The sequence below is a fragment of the Ammospiza nelsoni genome, chromosome 15, assembly GCF_027579445.1.
Source record: "Ammospiza nelsoni isolate bAmmNel1 chromosome 15, bAmmNel1.pri, whole genome shotgun sequence".
Lineage (NCBI taxonomy): Eukaryota > Metazoa > Chordata > Aves > Passeriformes > Passerellidae > Ammospiza > Ammospiza nelsoni.
In genome coordinates, this window is record NC_080647.1 from 5,345,583 (window position 1) to 5,365,404 (window position 19,822).

The following is a 19,822-nucleotide window of genomic DNA, read 5'->3' on the forward strand; positions in this document are numbered from 1 at the left end:
AATGTCCACAAGGAAATCTGTGGGGAGAAACAGGGAAAGCACTGCATGAGGTGCTGGGGAAGAGGCAACTCCAGCCACGGCCACCATCCAACACCCTGCACATCCCAACAAACTGCAGAGCCCTCGGGACAGGGCACTGCCACCTTTGCAGAGCCTGGGAGCTCCAGTTTTGGCTTTGGGGTGGCACATGGGAGCTGAGCCAGCTCCTTGTTCCCAGCCAGAAAGGTGAGGAAGTGAGAAAGAGTTGGTCCAGAAAAGAGGAAACACAGGGGTGATTCCTAATGGAGCAGGTTCAAGACCGGGAAAAGCAAGAAAATGAACGAAAGGCCTTATAGAGTCTCAATGTTAATAGTTTTTCCTGGAAATTGCTGTCATGGCTCAGTGGTAGGAATGGGTTTGTTTTGTGCTGTCACTCACAGGAAGATGAGGAAAACCCAGGGAGAAAGTCAAGGGAAGCTCAACTGCCCATGGAAAGAGGGGTCTCAGGGCACAGGATCCCTCCTGATCCCCAACCCTCTGTGCTGGGAGTGGGGCTGGAGCTGCCCAGCCCTGCCCAAGCTCTGCTGGCTCCAGCCGGTGGCCAGGAGGAACCTGCAAAAATCCCACTGATCACCAGCTGATTCTGGGATATTAAATGGGATGAGCTCAGCCTCTTAGGGATAGGCAGCTCTGACATGAGCACAGCTTAAGCCCAGGCAGGATTTTAAGCCCCAGGGGCACGTGGACAGTGCTGCCTCTGAACACAGCCTCAGGGAAGCTGGTGAGAGAGAAGAAATGGCCATGGGAGCGAGGGGATTATTCTCTTCCCCACAGGAAGACAAGAGATTAGTCCCAAGCTCAGGATCTTTGAGGTCCTTTGGTGCTGTGGGATGTGAAGTTTGGGAATTCTCACAGGGTGAGGAGTTGCAAAGGGAGTGGGAGCAGAATTTGGCTCCCTCCAGACCCCAGGAATTGGGGATGAGGCAATGAAAGGTGGAGGGGAGAAGAGCTGAACTCCTGCTCTGCATCTCCCAAGCCCCAAAGAGGGAACTCAGACCCCCCCTGGCTTGGCTCAGCTGTCCCACACCAGTACCCAACCCCTCCACCACGTCCTTTGGCCACACTGGAATCTTTTTTGTCCACATTTTCCCCATTTTTCAGCTGTAAACCACCCTCCTTCCAGCCACAACACAGCACCAGCGTCCTTGCCCTGTTTTCCAAACCCTCTGAACCCCGGAGCTGCGGCAGGGCCCAGGCAGCAGAGCAGGCAGCACTCACCTGGCAGCTGGATGGACAGACAGACACTCTCCTCTTGCTCTCCCAGCAGCTCCCAGTGCCACCCAGTCACTACAGGCTGCTCCCAGTGCTGCAGGTTCTTATATCCCCCCTGGCTGTCCCTCCCCTGGCATCTGATCTCGCCCACTCAGCCTTGGCTGGGCTGGGGGGGCTGTGTGTCTGTGAGGGCTCCAGGAGAGGGACTTGAGGGAAGAATCCTATTAGTTGATTAATTGGGGAGACGCTGCATGAGTAAGAGTGGGCTATAAATACAATCCCTTGCTGGAGCCCTGGGAAAGCAGCTTAGAGGGATTGGCAAAGAGGGCTTAGGAGCAAGGTGATGGTAATTGAGGTGGAAGCTCTGCTCCCGGTGGGAAGGAGCATGGATTCCCACAGGGGCTCTCTGCAGCTGCTCCCATGGCAAGGGGAGGTGGGATGGGTCTGGGCATGGGCTTGGATGGAGGTGGCAGAGGAGGGACCAGCCTGGAGCTCTCCCTCCCCTTCCTGGCTGGATAACAGGAGGATGGAGGCACAAGCAGCTCCCTGCATGGCCAAGGTGCCCATGAGGTTGCTCACCTAGAGGTGACCTGCCATAGCCCAGGGCACAGAGGCCACCCTTCCCATGGGGACACTGCTGTGCAGGAGGATGGGGTGAAGGCAGGATTCACCCTCCCTGAACCAAGAGGGAAGGACCAGCCAGCCCTGGTGGGTGGGACACAGAGCTGCCACTGTCCCCAGCACAGCCTGCCCAGCCCAGCACCATTTCATAACTCCAGGCTGGCCTTGACTGATCCAATTAGTGCATCATTAACTCCAGGTTTACTGCAGCAAAGAGGAGACTGTCCAAGAGAAAGCCCAAAGTGGCTCTGCTTTATGGCTGCCAGGCAAGCAGGATTCCCATTGCAATCCTGCCACAGCCATTGTGTGGGATAACCCCCCTGGGAATGGCTCTAGGGATGGGACACAAGGACAGCCCAGGGCAGCTACAAACTGCTCCAGGAATGCCCCATTCACCCTCCTCACCTCCAGCACCACTCAAGCCCTTCCTTTGGGGCTGCTTTTGGTTCTGTCTCAACCCCCAGAGGTGAGCACTGGGATCAGGATATCCCTGTAGGAGCTGTGCCTCCTCCCAGGCGCCTGCATCAGCTCAACACCATCTATCACCTGGGTACCAGCTCCTCCCAAACACAGCTCACAGCTCACCTGTTCCCCCATGGCCACCAGGAGCCACCATGCCATGCCATGCCATGCCATGCCATGCCATGCCATGCCATGCCATGCCATGCCATGCCCAGCAGCCCCACTGCCAGGGCTTTAGCTGCCAGCACACGTTCCCTGGGGCCGAGACTTGTGATCTCTTTAATTGCACACAGGAGAGCTGCTTAGGGTCCAGATTAACGGGCGCTATTTCTGCCACAGTCAGGGGGACACGTGAACTGTGACCTTCACACTGGCAGGTGAAAGAGGAGGAGGAGGAGGAGGAGGCAGCCCCACTTGGACACCTTCAGCCTCACCAGGGCCCCCAGCACTGTGCCTGGGGCACCTAATCCTGTGCTTTGTTTGTGGCTCTTCATTACTCTCTTAATGAAAATCCCGTGACCAGGGCCGCTCACTGGCTCTGCAGGGGCTGCACAGTGTGGTGAGGTGGACAGTGGGGCTCACCTTGGGTCCCTCCAGCTCAGCTTAATCCCAGCTGGGTGGATTCAGCCTTGCCCAATCTGGGGAGCAGATAATTCCCCTCCCCAAAACAGCGGGGAGATGGACAGAGCCCACATCCCTTCCCACGCTTTCCTTGTGCTCCAAACCAAGCACTGGGGAAGGAAGCAGAGTTCAAAACAGGGAAATGAAAGAGACTTCTTCCTGTGCAATGAATGGCCAGAGGTTCCTCTCATCTCCTCATCCCACCATCCCTCCAGGTACATGCACTGTGTGAAGCACAGCTCAACCACTTACAGAGGGCAGGACACCAGTGGGCGTGGGGCTGGTGGAGTGTGGTGGCTTCATCCCTCTGTCCCAATGGAGTGTCCTGCCTTCCCAGGGAAGGGCCACGGTGCCTCCTGCACCCACAGCCTCTGGAGGGAGCCTTGGTGCAGCCAGAGCCCCCTGGTGAGCCCACATTGCCTTCCCAACCTCACCTGTGCCCAGGTGCCTCTGGCTGGGTGCCAGCTCCGCCTCTGGCACTGCACACCACGGCCACCTTACATAAACACTCACAGCAGGCACTGCTGATTTCCCAAAGCCCTTCAGAGCTCCTGGGCTTTCTCCCCTGATCCGGATTAAGCGGCGTGGATGGCATTAATCAGGAGACAGGCACCTCCACGCCTGCCAGGAATTACTGCCCTGCTGTTAAGTAACGGGATGGAGCAGCGCTGCTGGGGCTCCAGCAGGATGGGTGTGTCCAGCCCCACACAAACCTGCCACCTCTGTGTGTCCCCACTGCAGGGGCTGGGCAGAGTGACACCCACTGCTGTGTGACCAGAACACCATCCCAAAATAAACCCAGGGGCCCAACTTCTCACTGGCCTGGCCACAGGTTCCTCTCGAGGCTGAGGAGCCAGCAGGAAGCCTCACAGGGGGTTTTGGCACATCTGTGCTGGAGGGCTGGGGCAGGAGGTGGGGGAACAGTCCCTGAGCACTGCAGGGATGGGCAGTGGTGCCAAGGGTGAGGAACAGTCAGGAGCGGGGCTTGGCACAGTGCTCCATCCTCATCCTCCTCCAGCAGGAGTCTGCTTCTCCATCTATCTCCTGAGCAGCTCTGGAGCTGCCAGGCACTTGGACAGCAGACGGTGCTCATCTGTAATTAATTGCTGTTAATCACCCTGGCAGCTCGGGCCACCAGAGGCCTGTGGGCCCTGCTCACTCCCGGCCACAAGGAGTAAAACCTCAGGGGCTGCACCCAGGACCTGCGGTGCTGTCCAAACCCTGTCCTGCCAGGAAAAGTCTCCCTCCTTCCCGACCCCTTCCCGAGAGCCCCTGCACGCAAATTCCCTCCTCCCTGCAGGCAGGGCACACCCAGGTGTGGTGACACGAGTGCCACTGTGGGTGCCTGGCGCCCGCAGCTCCGTCTCTCTCGGCCCCAAGGCGGGCAGCAGGTCCCCAGGAGCGGGCAGCTCAATCCCTGCCCGCCACCCCAAACATATTTCAGGGGCTTTGTGCCATCCTGCACCGCTGGCAGTGCCTTATCCCAGCGTTCCGCCATCCCTCATCCCGGGAGGATGTGCAGGGAGCAGCTGGAGGGAGGCAGGGCGCGCCCGGGGCTGTCCCCGCCGTGCCGAGCCCCCGCGGCCGCCGCCTGGCCCCGGTAGCGGGGCTGGAGGAGGAGCGAGGAGGCCGCTCCGGGGCCGGGGAGCGCGGGGCGCTCCGGAGGAGGAAGAGCGCGGCCGCCGCGGTGCCGAGCGGGGGGAGCGGCCCGTGGGACGGGCACCGAGGGCATCGCGGGGGGCACTGCGGGACCCCGGGGCCGGTGTGACCGCCGGGGGACCCCAGCAGCATCACAGCCCCGCTCCCGCTCGGCTGGACCCCAAAAGCTCAGCTCGCTGCCCGCAGCACCCCGCAGGAGCCACGGGAGCCCCGCACGGCGTGTGAGAGGGACGGTGAGTGCATCGGGTGGGGTCGGAGCCCTGAGTGCCACCAGCACGGCCTGTCCTCACCGCGCTCAGCGGCAGGATGGTGGCCCAGGGCCGCTTTTCCTGTGATCCACCACCAGCAGAGATGTCCTCGCTGATCTGCCCCCGTGCTCCCTGCAGGCTGGAGCCCCCGTGATGAGGATCACCCGGACCCCCAGCCTCCCCCAGCTGCCCCCCGGCTGCTCCTGCCACGCTGCCCGGCCGCAGGGCACCCTGTCCCCATGAGCATCACCTCGGTGGCTCCCTGTCACCGGCCGGGACCTGCAGCCAGCACCACGCTCGGGTTCCGGGGACACGGTGTCCCCACGCCGCCCCCTCCTTCGCCCGCCCCAGCAGCCCCCGTGAGTGCCAGCAGCCCCTGCTGAGCTGGATGTGGCGCTGGGACGGGGACACGGCTCGGCAGGATGGCGGCAGCGCGCTGGTACCACCGCGACATCAGCCAGGTGGTGGCCGAGGAGCTGCTGGCCAAGGCTGGGCGGGACGGCTCCTTCCTGGTGCGGGACAGCGAGTCGGTGAAGGGCGCATATGCCCTGTGCCTCCTGTGAGTCCCTGCCCCTCCTCTGCCTGTGCCTTCTGTGCCTCTGTCCCCTGCCTGCCTCCCTCTGTGCCTCTCCCTGCTCCAGGCACCGCCAAAACCTCATGGGAGAGCTGCCGGGATGTGGGTGGGGTGGCAGCTCCCTGGCACCGGGGTTTTGGGTGATCCCCGGGTTGGGAGCAGGATGAGGGTTGGGCCCATAGCCGTGCCCAGCACCATGGCTGCTGAATGGGTAACCCCAAATCCGGGGCACACTGAGCTGTTCTGGAGTGCCTGCTGGCCTGTGAGCATCTCCCGTGCTGGGGATTTGGGGCTACAGCCCCCAAGATGGGGCCTCTTTCCGCCTCCACACCTGGAACCAGGTGTGCAGCCCCTGAGAGCGCTGCTGCCTGCACCCTTCCTGCTCTGCACCCTTCCTGCTCTGCACCCTTCCTGCCTGCTGTCACACGTCTGTGCGGGCAGGTTTGGCAGGATGCGCCCCCTTTCCTTCACTGCCCTGGCTCTTTGTGTGGGACAAACTGCAAATTTGGGCTCTGGGGGTGCGGGGCATGAGCAGGGATGGGCACTGGCCCCACAGGCAGCACGGCAAAGGCTCTGTGTGTAGCCCAGTGAGTGCTGGGGGAGTCACAGCAGTCCCGAGCTGTTTGGGAGCAGGGGAACACTGCACATCCTCCCGCAGACTCCGAGCTGGGGGTGATGATTTATTTCTAGAAGTGCTGGCTCAGCCCCTCTCCCTGCAGAGGGGACAGGGTGTTTGTCTCAGGGCTGGGCCCCAGCGCTGCCGAGGGCAGCAGAACGGGGCCCTCACCTGCTCTCTCCAGGTTCCAGAGGCACGTCTACACCTACCGCATCCTCCCCGATGAGGAGGGGCTGCTCTCCGTGCAGGTGGGTGCATCCCCCGGCCCGGGCGGTGCCTGGGAGCTGGATGTGGGCAGGATGCAGCTGTGCAGGGCCCCCGGTGCTCGTCCCCCTCCCCGGCGAGGTGGCATCAGCCTGTGGTTTGTGTTCTGCACAAGCTGCAGGATGCGGGCGCTTTGCAGCCTTACCAGCTCGGGAGGAGCTGCCGCTGCACAGCATCCCGGCACTGTCCCCTCCTGCCACACGCCCTGTCACAGCCTGGCCACACAGAGCCAGCCCCACGGAGGGTCTGTCCTGCCCTCGCTTCCATGTCCCCTCGGGGTTTCTCCTGGTGCCCAGCTTTCTCCAGCTGCCCTTTCTGCCCCCTAAAAGGAGCATCCTGGGTGCCTGCGGGGGAGCATCCCTGCCTGCTGGGCCCGGTGTCCAGCTGGCCCTTCCCACTCACCACGGGCACATTTTGAGGGACAGACGCACCGAACCCTGCAGGCTGGGGCTGCCTTGGCAGAGGAGGGGATGTGATGGCGCTTCCCCCGCTCTGCCTCCCCAGACCATCCAGGGCATCCAAGCCAAATGTTTCCGCACCCTCCCCGAGCTGATCGGTGCCTACCAGCACCCCAACAACGGGCTGGTGACCCCGCTGCTGCACGCCGTGCCCCGGCCGCGGCCCGAGGAGGACTCGGGTGAGCCGGGAGGGGCCGGGGGCCGTGCCGGGCTGGCGGCGGGAGGGGAGGGTCCCGCTGAGCTGCTGACTCTGCCCGCAGACGGGGAGGATGCCCGGGGCTGGGGGCACACGGTGCCGTGTCCCGGCGCTGCCCCCTCCAGCCGCACCCACATCCCGCAGCAGCTGCACCAGAGGCTGCAGGAGCAGCTCCACAGCAGGTAACGCAGCCCTGCCCGCCCCGGGAGATGGGATGGTGGTGCCCAGTGGGGATCTTGATGTCCACCCCTGTCCCAGCCCGGCCAGTGACTTCATGGGCTTCATGGCCGAGTACCTGACCCACCACGTGCAGGACCTGGAGGCTCTGTGCCACGGGCACCCGCAGCTGCGGCACCTCAGCACCGCCTTCGCCACGGCCTGCCGGGCACTGCACAGGTCAGCGCGGCCTGGGGACGGCGGGGCTGGAGCGGAGCCACCCCCTGGTCCCTGTCCCCTTTTGGTGCTTCAAGGCCTGGAAAACGCCCATAGCGCCCCTTCTCTCCTCCCCTGCAGCGAGATCGACTTCACGCTGGCGGGTCTGGAGACCCTGGCCAGGGTGTTCGACCCCCCCGTGTCCCCTCGCAGCCCGGCCAGGGAGCAGGTGAGTGTTCCCACAGGCCCCAGGGACCTCCACATCCCAGACCCACAGCGAGGAATCCACCCCTCCAGTGCCACCGTGCTGCTCCAAAATTATCCATCTTCCCCTTCAGGGCTTCCTGAGCAGCGACCCAGACCTGGAGCTGCTCCTCAACAAGATCTCCACTGTCAACCACCTCCTGTCTTCGCTGGAGAAGAAGGTGCCTGACCCCAGTCATGGTGCAGGAGGAGGCACAGCTCCCCCTCCCCTAAATTAACCCCTCTGCCACCCCAAACTCTGGTGGCAGCACAGGGCTCCCAGCTGTCCCAGTGCCCCCATCATGCTGCCTGTCCCTCTGGCAGGTGCTGAAGTCGCTGCAGGAGACGGTGACAAGGCACAACCTGGCCCTGCCCAGCGTGGCCGTGGCCCCCCTGCCAGCTGCCAGGCCCCTGGCCGTGCAGAACTTCGAGGTGAGCCTGGCGACACAGAGGGACCCCGGTGTCACTGCTGGGCAGGGCGGGTGTGGGGACAGCTCCAGAGGCACATCCCCACGTGCAGGTGAAGGTGGGCAAGTCGCAGCGTGCAGGCCTGGTGGTGGACGTGGAGTCGGGGACAGTGACCGTCACCAAGCGGGGCAGTGGATCCCCGGAGGAGGTGATCCCACAGGATAAAAGTAAGGACTGCTGCACTCCTGCTGACTGCAACTGGCATGGTTTGGGGCTGTTCCCTGCCATAGGCCTGATGCCACAGGGATGGGCCACACGCTCTGTCACATCCCCTGTGGTGGGCAGTGGGGGCCACCATGCCCCCCTGACTCCCATCATTCAGTCCTGCAGCTGATCAAGTACCAGAGTGTGCAGAGCAAGGTGAGGCTGGTGTGTGCCCGTGAGAACCAGAAGAGCCTGAGCAGGGATTTCATCTTCCCCAACGCCCGGGTGAGCAGCACCAGCCGTGCCCATGGCATGTCCCTGGGGGAATATGGGGCCCTTGGGAATGGGGGAAGCAGCAAATCAGTGGTCTCAGGACTGTGACACCTCTGCAAGCCGGCTCCTACACCTGGGGATGATGCCCACCTCGTCCTGGGGTGCTGTGCCCCCCATGTCTCTAAGACACCCTCACCATCCTGCAGAAACGAGAGGCTTTTTGCCAGCTGCTGCAGCTGATGAGGATCCAGCACTCCAACCTGGATGAGCCTGAGATCATCTCAGTGTATGTTGGGACGTGGAACATGGGTAAGGAACCAGGAGGTGGCCTTGTCCTGGGAGGTTTTGTGGCTCTTTGTGAGGTTTTGGGAGGTGTCTCAGGTCCAAGCTGGTGGTCAGTTTGAGGAGGAGGCTGGATAAGAACCAATCTGGCTGCCGCGTGCTTTGTCTGTCCTGTGGCCATCCGCTCACTAGGAGGGTGCTGGGGAGACAGAGGAACAGGGATATCACGAGGGTTTTGGGCTGTAAATCCCAGCAGCAGCCTGGGATGCACACGGCTGATCCAGGATGGCAGGCAGCTCCTGGAGATGGGCAGGGCTGTGCTGGAGAGGAGCTCGGGGTGCTGGCACATCCCCTCTGTGTGACAAATGTCCCTGCCTGCAGGCAGCACGCCCCCACCCCGCTCCCTGGCCTCGTGGCTGACCTCGAGGGGCTTGGGGCGCACACAGGACGAGACCACAGCCTGCATCCCCCACGACCTGTACGTGATCGGCACTCAGGAGAACTCCCTGGGCGACCGCGAGTGGGTCGAGTTCCTCTGCGCCTCCCTCAAGAGCCTCATGGCCATCGACTACCGAGTGGTAACGGCAGGCACAGCCAGCCCTGGGGGGCTGGGTACCAGCAGCCATCACCCCACAGCTCCCACCCTAACCCCCACGTCCACCCCCCCCACCCCAAATCAGCCCAGGGAACACCCAGTGCCCCACAGTCCCCATGAGTGCTGTCCCCAGGAGTTAGGGTCACACTGACCTACCTGTGTGTCCAGCCCCATCCTCCTGGCCGTGGGCAGGATGGGGGGCAGGCAGGCTGACCCCCTGCCCCCCACAGGTGGCCCTGCAGTGCCTGTGGAGCATCAAGATCGTGGTGCTGGTGAAGCCGGAGCACCAGCGGCGCATCAGCCACGTCCACACCTCCAGCGTGAAAACCGGGATTGCCAACACTCTGGGTAGGGAGAGGATGGGGCTGGGACGTGACCCCGATGGAGGGGACAGCCCAAGGGGCAGCACAGGACCCCTGGGCTGCCCCAGAGCTCAGCGGTGGCACATCCCTGCAGGCAACAAGGGAGCTGTGGGCGTCTCCTTCCTTTTCAATGGGACCTCATTTGGCTTCGTCAACTGCCACCTGGCCTCCGGCAGCGAGAAGACCCACAGGTGATGCAGGGATGGGGAGGGTGGGGCTACCACGGGGCAGGTGGGTGTCTCAGGGGGCTGGAGGAGCCCTGAGGGGCTGTGGGGCTGCCCTTGTCCGCACCTGGCAGAAATACAATGAGAGGTGTCCCCTGGGAGGCTCACGCGGTGCTGCTGTCCCCCTGCAGGCGTAACCAGAACTACAGTGACATCCTGCACTCCCTGGCCCTGGGGGACAAACGTCTGGGGGGCTTCGACCTCACCCTGCGCTTCACCCACCTCTTCTGGTTCGGGGACCTCAACTACCGCCTGGACATGGACGTGCAGGTGGGACCTGCGGTGCCAGGCTGGGGACAGCGCGGGGAGAGGAGCCCGGGGGTCACTGTCCCTTCCCTGGCACAGGACATCCTCAGCCACATCATCAAGAAGGAGTTTCAAGCCCTCCTGGCTGTTGACCAGCTCAACCTGGAGCGGGAGAAGAACAAAGTGTTCCTGCGGTTCAGTGAGTGTGGGGACAAGGGCGCTGCTCCTCTTGCTGGGACAGTGCCACCAGGGTCCCCACAGCCCTCCCCGTGTCACCCCCAGCTCTCAAGGTCTCCTCTCCAGGCACAGCCCTGCACAAGGTGCTGAGAGCCTGGAAGACCTTAGCGTGCACTGTGCCAGGGGTGTGAGCCTGCTGTGGGGACAATGACACCCCATGGGGACAGGCAGGACCCCATGCCACCTGCATGTCCTGATTGCAGGTGAGGGTGACATCTCCTTCCCTCCCACGTACCGGTACGAGCGGGGCACCCGGGACACCTACGTGTGGCAGAAGTCCAAGCCCACAGGGGTGAGTCCAGAGGCGTCCCTCCAAGCAGGACAGCTCTGGGGACAGGGACAGCAGGGTGCTGAGGGGGCTGTGTCGTGATGCTGTCCCCACAGCTCCATCAGCCTGTTCCCTACCAAAACAGGGTCTGGGCAGGAGGGAACTCACTTTTTGGGGTGCTGGGATGCCCTTCTGGGCAGGGGGACTCAGAACTGAGGGGTTGCTGGACCAGCTGCTTTCTCTGTTTGTAGATGAGGATCAATGTCCCCTCGTGGTGTGACCGCATCCTGTGGAAGTCACACCCGGAGACCCACGTGGTCTGTAACTCCTATGGTGAGTGAGACCCTGTGTGACAGCAGCCAGGGGTGGCCAGTGCTGCCCAGGACCCCAGGGCTCTGGGACCCTCCCCAAGCTGTCCCTCCTGCCATCCAGGCTGCACTGATGACATTGTGACCAGCGACCACTCGCCTGTCTTTGCCACCTTTGAGGTGGGAGTGACGTCGCAGTTTGTGCCCAAGGAGGGTAAGGGCTGGGGTCTGTCACCCCTCAGGCCGGGTTTGGGGTGAGCCCTGGCACACCCTGACCTGCCAGGACCTGCCTGCAGCTCCTGGCTCCGGCCCCGAGGCACTGGCCTGCATCGAGTGGGAGAGCATCGAGGTGATCCTGAAAACCACGAGCCGCAGCAAGTGCTACATCGAGTTCCACTCCTACTGCCTGGAGGGTGAGGGGGTGCTGGGGTGCTGGGCATGGCTGTGGGGGTGACCTGGCCTGGCTGGAGCTGTGTGTCCCTCTGTCCCCCCCAGAGGTGCAGCGGAGCGGGGAGAACACCTTCCAGAACTGTGACATCCCCGGGTTCCTCAAGCTGGGCTGGTCCTCCAAGCATCTGCCTGTGGTGCGTGGCCCTGGAGCATCCTCACCCCCATCCCTGCCTCTGGCTCTCTGCCCTGAACCCCAATGCGAGCTGCACCTGTCACCACCCCCAGGACAGAGCCTCCCTGTGCCCCCCACCCCTTGGCAGCCCCCTAAGCCTCCCCTCTCTGTGCACAGCTGAACCCCATCCTGCCCGACCTGGAGTACCTGGGGGACCAGCACCTGCTCCTCAGCATCAAGGGCGTGGACAGCTGCGAGTCCTTCGGTACGTGGGGATGGTGACACTGGGGCCACCAGGGTGGCAGGGGGTGCCAAGCACAGCCCTCAGGTTACAGCCAGCTGGAGGTAGTGGGACCCTGGCACCCACCCTGCTCTGGGTGCTGCTGCTCACGGGGGTCTCCCGTGTCCCCCGAGTCCCGGGGGCTGACGCTGTGCCCGCAGGAGAGTGCTGCCTGGCCCTGCGGTCAGCCATCGGCAGCACGGCCCAGCAGTTCGAGACGTTCCTGTTCCACCGCGGCGAGGAGACGGGTTCTGTGCGCGGCTGGATGCGGGTCCGGGTGCCCCGGGGCCGGAGCGGCACCCGCGAGCGGCTCTACGGTAACGGCGGCCGCACGCAGCCCCCTCCCGGTGCTCGGGGACATCCTGGGCCACGTTTCCCTCTGGCCCCGGCCGTGAGGTGAGGCCTGACCTCGCTGCCTTTGCAGAGTGGATCAGCTTTGAGGAGGAGGATGCTGAGCCGGCGGCAGAGCCCCCGGCGTGCCCCAAGCCAGCCCCGCAGCGCCTCAGGTACCCCGGGCGGGCTCGGCCGTGCCGCAGGCCCGGAGCGGGGGGATGCTGAGCCCCTTCCCTCTGTGTGCTTCGCAGGAGCCGCCCTCGCAGCCTCCCGGAGCCGGCCACCGCCTACACCAACCCTGCCTACTTCATCTTCGAGGGGGTGCCCAACGCGTGGCTCCCGGCCCCCGGAGAAGCCCCCAGGCAGCAGGGAGAGGGCCCGGCCGGGGGGCAGCGCTGCCGGAGCCCCGCCGGAGCGCGGGTCCCGCTGTCCTCACAGGAGGAGCCGTGGTGTGGCCGGCCCCGCTGTGCCCCACTGAGCCCGTCCCCAGGGCACCCCCTGAGCCCCCCCAGAGCGGGACACCACAAGAGACCCAAATCAGCCGTCCTGACACGGGACGCGCTGGGGCTGGGCGACTGCTCGCTGTATGCGGCCACTCACCTGAGCCAGGTGTCCCCGCAGGGCAGGGGGGACAGACAGGAGCTGCCACCGCGCCAGACCCAGCACGGCCTGGAGCCGCCGCCGCGGCCCCACCGGGAGGCGCCGAGGCCGCTGGGGAAGCGGGGAGCGCTCGGTGCCTTGGACCTGGAGGCTCAGCCCGCTCCTCCCGCCGACCTGCAGCCGGCCAGGATGTAGCGACAGCTGTGCCCGTGCACCCCGGTGCCCTCGGAGCTGCTCCCTCCTCCCTCAATGCTCCCGGAGGAATTTCCCTCCAGCACAGCTCTCCAGGCCGCTGCGCTGCTTCCCTTTGCTCTCACTCTCCAGAATAAAGCGTCAGGGACTGGGTGTGTGTTTGCTCACCTGCTTCTGCGGAAGGGCAAGCAGAAAAAACGCCGAGCCAGGTGGAGAAAACACCAAAGCACTGCCCTACAGCTCTCTGCATCCCATGGGAACCCTGCACATCCCATGGGAACCCTGCACATCCCAGCCCTCGAGGCTGCCCCTGCCTATGGCAAAGCTGACGGGTGTCACAGCCCTTGACCCTCTCGCTCTGCTTTGCCCTGCACAGGGAGAGGGGCACCCCCTCAAACACACAGGGATCCGGCCGTGTCCCGGCTGTGCCACACGCGCGGTGGCCCCGGTTTGGGGACACGATGCCCGGGCTGGCCTCAAGGTGGCAGTGGCCGCCTTTGTCCCCAGGATCGCCCCGCAGGGCCGGGGGCCAGCGAACAGCGCCGCGGGCACTGCGGGAGCCCGGGGGCAGCGGGGCTGTCCTGGGGGGGGACGAGGGGCCCCAGTGATGGGGCTGCGACCTTCGTGGCTGGGGGACTGCGGTCTTCATGAGAGAGGGGCCGTGGTGGCCGTGGGCAGAGGGACACAGCCCATGGGAGAGGGACTATGGACCTTGTGGTTGAGTGACCACGGTCCCCATGGGCAGAGGGATGTGGCCACCACGGGCGGGGGGACACGGTGCCCATGGATGAGGGGCTGTGCCCTTATGGCTAAGGAGCCTTTCCCTTTCCTGGGAAAAGGGCTGTGACAGCACGGGAGAGGCCACCATGCCCCGTGTCCGGGGGCTGCAGGTGGCCCAAAGCCTGCGAGGGCAACAGAGGGATGGGAGCACATTGGGGCTGAGCCCTGCGGCAGCTCCTGCCTCCGCCTCTGCCCGCCTCCAGCCCTGCCTTCCCTGGGCACTTTGCTCCCGGCCGTGGGAAGCGGAGAGAGCACACTCGGCACGGCACGGCACGGCACTGTCAGAGCCACCCACAGCCCCCGGCATGGTCCCGTCCCGCGTGGGGAACAGGCTGTCCCCGTGGGGGCCCCACTCCTGAGAGCCGCCCAGGTCTGCAGGTGAGCCGGGACAGCCCCTGTTCGGTGACAGCCGGGAGGGACAGCCCTGCCTTGTCACGAGGTCCCAGCTGGGCTCTGGGCTGAGGGACAGAGATGGGACCTGCAGGGCTGGGTGGGTGCAGGGTGGGGGTCAGCCACTGCTCACCAGCCCCCCAAATCCCTCTGTACCCCCTCCTCTCTAACATGCCACCTTTTTCCTCTGTCACTGAGAGCCTTCATCCATTCCAGTGTGTCCCCTTCCTCTCCTTCATCCTCCTCTCCATCCCCCAAATCTGTCTCATCATGGGTTGGAGCTGCCCTAGTGCTGCCGTGGCTCAGCCCGACACCGTGGCTGGGGACAGGACCATCCCAGCAAGGCTGGAGGGGAACCCTCACCCTCACCCCCACCCTGCCAGGGTCACCTCGGGCCAGGAGATGGGGTGGACAGCGAGGGAAACGCCCGACCCTGCTGGTGTCCCTGGGGATGTGTCCCGGCAGAGCGTGCCTTGGCTGCTCTTGCAGGCAAGGGGAAGGATTGGAATTGGGTCACATCCCCTTGTGCTGGGGCTTTGGCTGCACCAACCACGTGGCGATTAGGGACAAGGGTCCTTCTGCAGGATGTTTTGCATAATTTCTCCTTGTTTTGCAATTTCCAAGGGCTTAGGCGAGGAGAAAAGCCCTGCTTTTCCCATGCTCCAGTAGCAGCCGGTCCAGGCTCACCCATCCCTTGACAGTTGCTCCAAAATCCGCTCTCACCTCCCCTCTCCAAGCTCCTGCTGCTGCTCCATGGTCCCCAGCATCACCATTCCCATCCTGTCCCACCAGCAGGACTTTGGCTCCAGGGCAGGTTCTGCTCTGGTGTTGTCCCACTCCTCCATTTTTCTGGAGCCTTTCCAACACCTCCCTGAATCCCCAGGGCTGGGGGAGCCCTCAGATCCCACCAGGACTGGTGCTGCCAGCGAGGCCAAAGAACAGTTCTGGCTGGGAACATCTGCAGCACCAGGATTCAGGGAAAAGCTGCCAATCCTGAGGCCAAGGACATCGTGTGCCCTCAATGTGTGTCACACAGCTGGCCCTGCCCCTTCCCACTGGCCCATGGCCATTGCTGCCTTTTCCAGGACCCCCCTTGCTGCTTCCTGGGGAAAACCACTCCAAAGACACCATCCCTGGGGGATGTGCCTGCCATGGACAAGGGGTTCCGCAGCATTCCTTGTAAACAAAATGGGCAGAACAAGAGCATCACCTCTTCCTGCAGGACCTTCCATCTTCCTGCTCCAATTCCTTTTCCTGCAGCACCTTCCCTCTCCCTGCTCCAACTCCTCTCCCTGCAGGACCTTCCATCTCCCTGCTCCAATTCCTTTTCCTGCAGCAACTTCCATCTCCCTGCTCCAAGTCCTCTTCCTGCAGCATCTTCCATCTCCCAGCTCCACATCCTTCCCCTGCAGTGCCTTCCATCTCCTGCTCCAACAATCAGTCCCAACTCTTGGCTCACACCTCAATCTCACCTCAAAAGCTCACAGCCAAGGATAGTTCTGCTAGGAATGTCAGCAAGAAATAGGAATGGGGCTGGTGGTGATGTGTCCTCAGACTAGACCAATCTGATTCATTAAGTTCAATCACTGATTTTGGTTGTGACTAAGATAAGGAAGCAAGAAACTTGTGAAGATATAACTTGCCAAATGTCATCTTCTTCTGCATTTCTATATTTCGGTGGTTATCCTCAAAGGAATGTGCTTGGGAATGGTTAGATCCCACTGCTGACTGTGCTTCAGGCTGTGTCAGCTGCCAGAATCCGGGTGCCTGTGCTCTTCTCTGTGCAGTCCAGCAGTCCACAGCTGCTCAGGAGTTTTCCTCATGCATTTTTCACACTTGATTATTAACTTTTATGTACTGTCTTCTCCATATCTGAATTGGCTGGTGACCTGTGTCACAAACACTGATCCTGCAGCAGCTCTGCTCTGGTCAGCCTCAAAGCTTTGTGTTCCCTTGCACCCAGAGTTTGGAAGAGGAAACAAAATCTCCCAGTCCCTCAAGTCCTCAGCAGCTTGGGGACATGTGGCTGCCAGGCCAGGACCACCACTGGCACCTGCTGGCAAGCTCAGCTTTTCTACCACCCGTTTTCCTGAGAAAACAAACCAAGTTCTCCCCACTGTTAATGTTTGATCAGGACCTGCCTGTTGCTCTCTGAACTCATCCCTGCAATAAAGGCGGGAGCTGTGGCGGGCCAGGAGCCACTGGGTGTTGGATGCGGGCCCGGAGCTCAGCCCGCAACTCAAACAGAGCCCCGGGAGCAGGGCTGGAGGGGCCCTGCTGTCCCATCTGCCTGCTGAGTCATTTATGGGCATCTCTGTCAAGCCCAGGTATCTCTGCAGGCAGGGTGTGGCAGGGATGATCCCACAGAGACACCCCAAAGATATTCCTGCTGGGAGGAGCCCGCACATCCTCAGGGCAAAGGGAAACAGGAGGGGATGATGAGGGAGCCAAGGGATGAAGGAACCTCAGAGGATGTGTCTTTCCACCTTGCAGCACCAGCTCCAGCTAAAGTGCATCCCTGAGCCCTGAGTTCTCCCCTGTCCTGATGCCTGTCACCTCCTGGATGAGCTCTGGACAAAAGGAATTTTGTCAATCAAACATGGTTTTGGCTACACCCTGATCTCTGCCAGCAGCACAGCACTCCTGCTCCCAGGTTACTCATCCAAACATCCATCCTCTGTTGGAGGAGTCGTTTCACCAGGGATGGTGGAGGGTGTAAAGGGGCAGTCCCAGGCAGCCCTCACCAATCCCTTGCTGGACACCACGGAGGTGGCAGATCCTTCCTTTTCCCTCGAGAAGAGAGCTCTGAACTTTGACAGCTTATCCTCCTTCCGACTTCCCAGGCGTTCACAGATCCCAGCACAGCCAGAAGGGTCATGCCTGCCTTGCTCTGCCTTCAGCTGGGACTTGGCTCCAGCAGCTCCTCCCCACAGGGCTCAGCTCATCCTTCCCTACGGACAAACCCAGCAGCCAGCAGCTCCTCGCTGTGCAGGGACACTCTCTCCCAAAGGCTCCTTTAACAGCCCCCCCAGGATTTCTCCGGGCCACAACATTCCCCCAGACCAGCCTTTCTTCTCCTCCCGCCTTTCTTCTCCCGAGGAGCCCTCCGGGAGCAGCGGCATTGTCAGGATGGTGCCAATTAGGCTGAGGCAGCTTCCAAGAGGCTGCGCCGGCCCCGGCCGGGGGCTGCTGGTGCTCATCGGGGTCTCATTGTTCGGCGGGGCCGTGGGGCTGTGCCCGGAGGGGCTCTGTCCCCGGCGCGGGGCTTTGTCGCCTGCCCGCTCCCGGCTCCGCGCAGCGCGGCAGTCCCTGCACCAACTCAAAGGGGTAATTAATGGGTGATTAATGGCTGATTAATGAGTGTCAGCGCAGGGGCTGCGGAGGGGAGCTTTGCCGAGCCCGCTCCCCCCGCGCGAGTTGAGAAAAACCAGAGAACCATCAAAGTGGCCGGAGCTCCTGGAGGGGCAGAGAATCTGGCAGCTTTGACTCCTTTCCACGCTTTGTGCCTGACAATGGTGGGGATCAGTGACTAGCGTGCTTTGTGAACTGCTCCCTAGGTCTGGCTGGCACACCATGGCCACTCCGGTGAGGATGTTCCCGGTTTCCCTGAGGACACCGACGCCGGCTCCCTGGCCAGGGGGGAACACCACAGCAGCACCCGAGGCTAAGTGTGTCTTCAACGAGGAGTTCAAGTTCATCCTGCTGCCCGTCTCCTACAGCATCGTCTTCGTGGCGGGGCTGCCCCTCAACTCCTGGGCCCTGTGGATGTTCATCTCCAGGATGAGGCCCTGGAATGCCACCACCACCTACATGGTCAACCTGGCCCTCTCGGACACGCTCTACGTCCTGTCCCTGCCCACCCTGGTCTATTATTACGCCGACCGCAACAATTGGCCCTTTGGGACGGGGCTGTGCAAGATCGTGCGCTTCCTCTTCTACGCCAACCTCTACAGCAGCATCCTCTTCCTCACCTGCATCAGCGTGCACCGCTACATGGGCATCTGCCACCCCATCCGCTCCCTCAAGTGGGTGAAGACCAAGCACGCCCGCATCATCTGCGTGGCCGCCTGGCTCGCAGTCATCATCTGCCTCATCCCCAACCTCATCTTCGTCACCACCAGCTCCAAGGGCAACACCACCCTGTGCCACGACACCACCAAGCCCGAGGAGTTCGACCACTACGTGCACTACAGCTCCTCCATCATGGCCCTGCTCTTCGGGGTGCCCTTCCTGGTCATCGTGCTGTGCTACTGCCTGATGGCCAAGAGGCTCTGCAAGCCCAGCTTCTCCAGCCCCGGCCTCCGCATGCCCTCCTACAAGAGGCGCTCCATCAAGATGATCATTGTGGTGCTGGCCGTCTTCGCCATCTGCTTCGTGCCCTTCCACATCACCCGCACCCTCTACTACACCTCCCGCTACTTCCAGGCTGACTGCAGGACCCTCAACATCATCAACTTCAGCTACAAGATCACGCGGCCGCTGGCCAGCATCAACAGCTGCCTGGACCCCATCCTGTACTTCATGGTCGGGGACAAGTACCGGGGCCGGCTGCGCCGCGGGGCCGCCCAGCGCCTCCGGCCCGTGCCCACGCTGGACCTGGCCCTGGTGTCACCCTTTGCAGACAGCCTCACGGACGACAGCCACATGGCCGGTGTCACCCGAGGGACAGGGACAGCACGCAGTGGGGGTGGGTGCTGAGGGGGTTTGCAGCCTCAGCTCTGGGTTGCAGGAGCTGCAGTCCCTCAGGGCACTCACAAGTGCCCAGCTCTGAGCTGTCCCTGCCCAGTCTTGCCCTGTGAGACTGTGGGAGGAGGGTGCTGGTGCTGGACAGGGCAGGAGAGCCACCCAGCACTCATGGGAATGGGAAGGACACTGAGGAGGCTCTTTTGGGGCAGCAGGCTGATGTTCCATCCCTGAACTCCCGAGGACACATGGGGCTGACAAATCACTACAGAGAATTGACACTGGTGCCTCCCTGGGCAGGCACAGCTCAGGGAGGTGTGACTCAGAGGTGACATGCAGGGACCAGACTGAACCTGGGGACAGAGCCCAGGCTGGGCGGGTTCTCAGAGATGTCCCTGTCACACTGCTGGCCGTGGCGGAAGGGAGGGACATGGCCTGGGGCATTTGCTGCCCATGACCCCCAATAAAGCCCCTTCCCCTCTCTACACTCAGGCCTGTTTCTCCCTGCAGCAGAAGGAAGAGGGACAAGACAATCATCCTCCCCCCAGAGAAAATCCACTGGGGCAGGTCTGGGGGGATGAGCTGGAGCTCCTGTGGTGACAGGAAGGTTCTTGGGAATTTCCCTTTATGGGTGTTTGCTCCTCAAATGTTTACCCAGCCCTTTTGTTTGACCAAGTGCCTGCGCAGAGCAGTGCACTGAGATTGGTATCAGTGCTGTTGACTCTCCCACGCCAGCCTGGCAGGAATGGGACAGGGACAGGACTGTCCCCACTCCAAGAGCCCCAGGAATTCCTGCAAGTCCTTCCAGCATACACCTAGGAAAGGGATGCCCAGAGTGTCACTGGGGTGTCACACACAGCAACCACACCAGTCACACACAGCCACATCCCACAGGAGCTGCCCAGGGGAAGGAGATGGCCCCAGGGATGGCCCATCTCAGCCCCACATCCCTGTCCCAACCAGAGAGACCCTCACTCACCACTGAGCCAAGAGCAGAGAGAGCAGGAGAC

At 62.6% G+C, this 19,822-nt stretch overlaps 2 protein-coding genes across 2 annotated transcripts; both read left to right on the plus strand.

Moving 5' to 3' along the window:
- Positions 1–5,284: 5,284 nt before the first annotated feature.
- LOC132080101 (phosphatidylinositol 3,4,5-trisphosphate 5-phosphatase 2-like) lies at positions 5,285–12,962 on the plus strand. The gene is given in 25 exon segments (XM_059483099.1): positions 5,285–5,421; positions 6,237–6,300; positions 6,821–6,953; positions 7,035–7,152; positions 7,229–7,366; positions 7,484–7,571; positions 7,681–7,767; positions 7,910–8,017; positions 8,106–8,220; positions 8,376–8,482; positions 8,677–8,779; positions 9,134–9,353; positions 9,355–9,695; positions 9,804–9,900; positions 10,065–10,203; positions 10,279–10,378; positions 10,620–10,708; positions 10,936–11,017; positions 11,117–11,206; positions 11,289–11,405; positions 11,488–11,576; positions 11,732–11,819; positions 11,996–12,151; positions 12,259–12,340; positions 12,419–12,962. Coding segments are annotated over 25 exon segments (3,432 nt in total).
- Positions 12,963–13,984: 1,022 nt separating this feature from the next.
- On the plus strand, positions 13,985–19,297 carry P2RY4 (pyrimidinergic receptor P2Y4). The gene is made up of 2 exons (XM_059482862.1): positions 13,985–14,117; positions 17,687–19,297. The coding sequence occupies exon 2, from the start codon at positions 17,703–17,705 to the stop codon at positions 18,825–18,827; it is 1,125 nt and encodes a 374-aa protein (XP_059338845.1). The 5' UTR covers positions 13,985–14,117; positions 17,687–17,702; the 3' UTR covers positions 18,828–19,297.
- Positions 19,298–19,822: the final 525 nt, after the last annotated feature.